The 4013-nt window shown below is 45.5% G+C and overlaps 1 protein-coding gene across 1 annotated transcript; it reads left to right on the top strand.

The window, feature by feature from the left end:
- Positions 1–1801: 1801 nt before the first annotated feature.
- On the top strand, positions 1802–3745 carry LOC311005931 (piggyBac transposable element-derived protein 4-like; the record flags this gene model as incomplete). The annotated part of the gene is made up of 2 exons (XM_083998538.1): positions 1802–3231; positions 3326–3745. The coding sequence occupies exons 1-2, from the start codon at positions 1804–1806 to the stop codon at positions 3743–3745; spliced, it is 1848 nt and encodes a 615-aa protein (XP_083854664.1). The 5' UTR covers positions 1802–1803.
- Positions 3746–4013: the final 268 nt, after the last annotated feature.

Genomic DNA, 4013 nt, shown 5'->3' on the forward strand with positions numbered 1-4013 from the left:
ACTCCATGCAGGACTTTACTTTTTGTTTCATATTGCTGCAGGTCAGGAATGCGACTATGCCTTTTGGAGATCATTTCATCTTCCACATGTTTGCATTTGACCTGTGATACCCAAACTTTTGCATGCCACTGTAACATAAACCAATGCATTCCATTCCTTTATGTTGAGATTTCATTTCGGACTATGGCTTTTACATTTTTGTATTTTTTTTTAATTTGTCCACCAGATGGCACTTCTTTTGTCCCATTCAGAACATGCAGGAAAGGGAAAAATTCAAACTCTTGGCCGTCTTCTGCAAGGGTGCCCTAGTCTTTGCCTGCTACTGAAATGAACCAAACAAAATTGGTCTTTTTTTTATTTTTATTGATTATCTGTATTGAGCTTTTATCTAGGCCTATTTGGTCTTTTATAGGTGGAGCCTTGAGCACTTTTTTTTTTTTTAGTAAATTACAGTTTATGGTTTGTCATACTGCATGGTATTGCATGTGGTCTCTCTCTCTCTGTGCATGTACAGTTAAGAGCAACTCACTGCACAGCAAATCTGCCCACAGGCATGAATAAAACAACCTGAACCTTTGTTTTGGTTCTGGCTCAGGTTGTTTGTGTAAAGGGTGCTGCAGCGAGAAAGAAAAACAAAATTGGACTTTGTTCTGGTTCTGGCACAGATACAGTAGATCATGTAGGTACACAGCTGCAGTTATAAGCATGAGCATGTGGGCATGGCCATTGAGTACAGCCATTTATAGGCTTGTTTACTGAATGAATGGGCGGGATGTAGAGAAACTAAAGTTCATTCACTTAAGTGTAACTTTGAGGCACTTTACTTGAGTGTTCCCATTATGTCTTCTCTTCACTACATTTAATGATTGAAATATTGTAGCTACATGTTCTGCTTTATTTGACAGCTACAGCTGCCAAATAAAGGAGAACATGTAGCTACAATACATTTCACACTGACCTGTAAAACACACAAAAAAACATGAGCACAGACACAAACTGTTGGCAGATAATGATCTTAGCCTCTAAAACATTTCATGGTTGTCAGATTTAAAGTGCATCAGTGACTTATACTTTGATACTCCATGCAGGACTTTACTTTTTGTTTCATATTGCTGCAGGTCAAGAATGTGACTATGCCTTTTGGAGATCATTTCATCTTCCACATGCTTAACTGTTTGCATTTGACCTGTGATACACAAACTTTTGCATGGCACTGTAACATAAACCAATGCATTCCTTTATGTTGAGATTTCATTTCGCACTATGGCTTTTACATTTTTGTATTTTTTTGAATTTGTCCACCAGATGGCACTTCTTTTTAGTCCCATTCAGAGCATGCAGGAAAGGGAAAAATTCAAACTCTTTTTTTTTTTTTCTTAAATCACAGTTTATGGTTCGTCATACTGCATGGTATTGCATGTGGTCTCTCTCTGTGTGCATACAGTTAAGAGCAACTCACTGCACAGCAAATCTGTCCACAGGCATGAATAAAACAACCTGAACCTTCGTTTTGGTTCTGGCTCAGGTTGTTTGTGTCAAGGGTGCTGCAGCGAGAAAGAAAAACAAAATTGGACTTTGTTTGGTTCTGGCTCAGATACAGTAGATCATGTAGGTACACAGCTGCAGCTATAAGCATGAGCAGTAGGTGGGCGTGGCCATTTAGTGCAGCTACATACAGGCTTGTTTACTGAATGAATGTGCAGGGATAAGGAGTGACTAAAGTTTATTCACTCAAGTGTAATTTTGTGGCACTTCACTTAAGTGTTTCCATTATTGTTATATGTTCCCCTTTATTTGACTGTCATGCACACGAAAAACATGAGCACAAACAGTTGGCAGAGGATGATTTTAGCCTTGGTTTGGGGCCCCCCACCCCCGGCAAATCGCACCCTGGGCATTGTAGCCATTTTGAAAATGGCCGAACAAGAGAACAACACCGAGGAGAGCTCCCTGATAGCCCTGGAAAATGTCATGGACATTGACTACGAGGATGACTCCGTATTAACCTCCCCCGAGATATCTGATTGTGAGTCGGACGGGGTGAGAACAGATCAGCTGGAGTCCAGCAGCACCGACACATCTGGAGATGAGGAGGACGAAGACGAGATCCAAGACGCAGCGGCGGAGCTGGATGAAGAGGTGAAGGAGGAGGATGCAGCAGCAGCGGCGAGTTGGACCTCAAAACATAAAAAAATTGTGTGGTCTCCCACAGATAATGAGACGTTCCGCTACGCCCCAGCAGCCAGAAGGTTGACCCCGGGACCGACACAATATGCCATCGTCCGAATCAACGACCCTGCGTCCAGTTTTGCGCTGCTGCTGACGGATAAAATCCTTGAGCACGTTGTGGCCATGACAAACCTCCACGGGAGTAGATCAAAGGCGCAGTGGCGAGATGTGGACGTAATGGAAATGCGGGCTTATGTGGGTCTGCTCGTCTTGTCGGGTGTGTACAGGTCCAAACATGAATCAACCCGCAGCCTGTGGAATGAGAAATCGGGACGGGGCATTTTCCGGGCCACGATGTCCGAGAAAAGATTTCAATCGATCAGCCGCCATATACACTTCGATGACAAGAAAAGCCGATTCCGACGCCGCAATGACAAGCTGGCTGCTTTCCGCACAGTCTGGGACATGTGGACGCAGCGCCTGCCGCTGCTGTTCAACCCAGACGTGGAAGTCTGCGTGGATGAACAGCTCGTCCCATTCAAAGGCAATTGCAGCTTCAGGCAGTACATGCCCAGCAAGCCGGCCAAGTACGGGATAAAGATCTGGGCAACTTGCGATGTCAAAACATCCTACGCCTGGAGACTGCAGGTGTACACGGGCAAAGCAAATGGCAAATCTGAATTTAACCAGGGGATGAGGGTGGTGCTGGATATGACAGACGGGCTCAAGGGTCACACCGTCACCTGCGACAACTTCTTCACCTCCTTCGCGCTGTCAGATGAGCTGCTCGCCAGGAAAATTGCCCTGGTTGGCACAATTCGCCACAACAAGCCCGAGCTTCCCCCGAGTATCCTCCAGCTGAAAGCGAGACCGGTCCTCTCCTCCGTGTTTGCCTTTACGCACACCCACACGCTGGTGTCTTACGTCCAACGGCGGGGCAAGAACGTGCTGCTCCTGAGCACTAAACACCGCAATCCGGACATCAACGACGATGACAAAAAAAAGCCCGTCATCATCACAGACTACAACAAATGCAAAGGAGGCGTCGACAACCTTGATAAGGTATAAGCTCCATTACGCACGAGTTACAATACACACACATTTATTTATTCTTATGTGTAATTTGTTCATGATTTGTGTTTTTTTTCTCCATTAGTGTGTTGGCACCTACTCCTGCAGGAGGAGAACAAACCGGTGGCCATTGGCTCTCTTCCACAACATTATTGACGTCTCGCTTTACAACGCCTTCGTCCTGTGGACATCCGTCGAGCCGTCCTGGCAGAAGCAGAAATCATACAGGAGGAGGTTGTACAATGAAGAGGTGGGGGAAATGCTGGTGACCCCACACATCAACAGGAGGGAGCACGCTCCCCGCAGTGCCGCAGCTGCAGAAATAGTGGCCAATATCCAGGGTGCTGCACCTGTGGCTGTTGGCCTCTCTCCCAGTAAGACCCAGAGGAAGCGCTGCAACTTTTGCAAGGACAAAATAAGAAAAAGCGAAAGGACTTGCACCAAATGTGGGAGGTTTACCTGCAAAGAACACTTCCGGGCCGTCTGCGACGGCTGCTACACCTGAGCTGGACTCTCACTCTCAGACACATAGCTCACTCTCTACCTCTTTTTTGCCTACTCACCGTCTCAGCCTCTCCCCATCCCCAACAACATAACCAAATGTGCCCTGTGCCTTTTTAATGTTTATCTGTCAGTGTTCATTCAGAGTTTGTCTTGATGAAAAAGTGATTTTTTAAATTCATATACACCCCTAGATTAAGTTTTGATATGATAGACCTTAGTAATACAAGTAATAAACTGCTGACAAAAACGTGCCTTCCCTGTAAATCGTC

Source organism: Trachurus trachurus (assembly GCF_905171665.1).
Source record: "Trachurus trachurus genome assembly, chromosome: 22".
In the NCBI taxonomy this organism is placed as follows: Eukaryota; Metazoa; Chordata; class Actinopteri; order Carangiformes; family Carangidae; genus Trachurus; species Trachurus trachurus.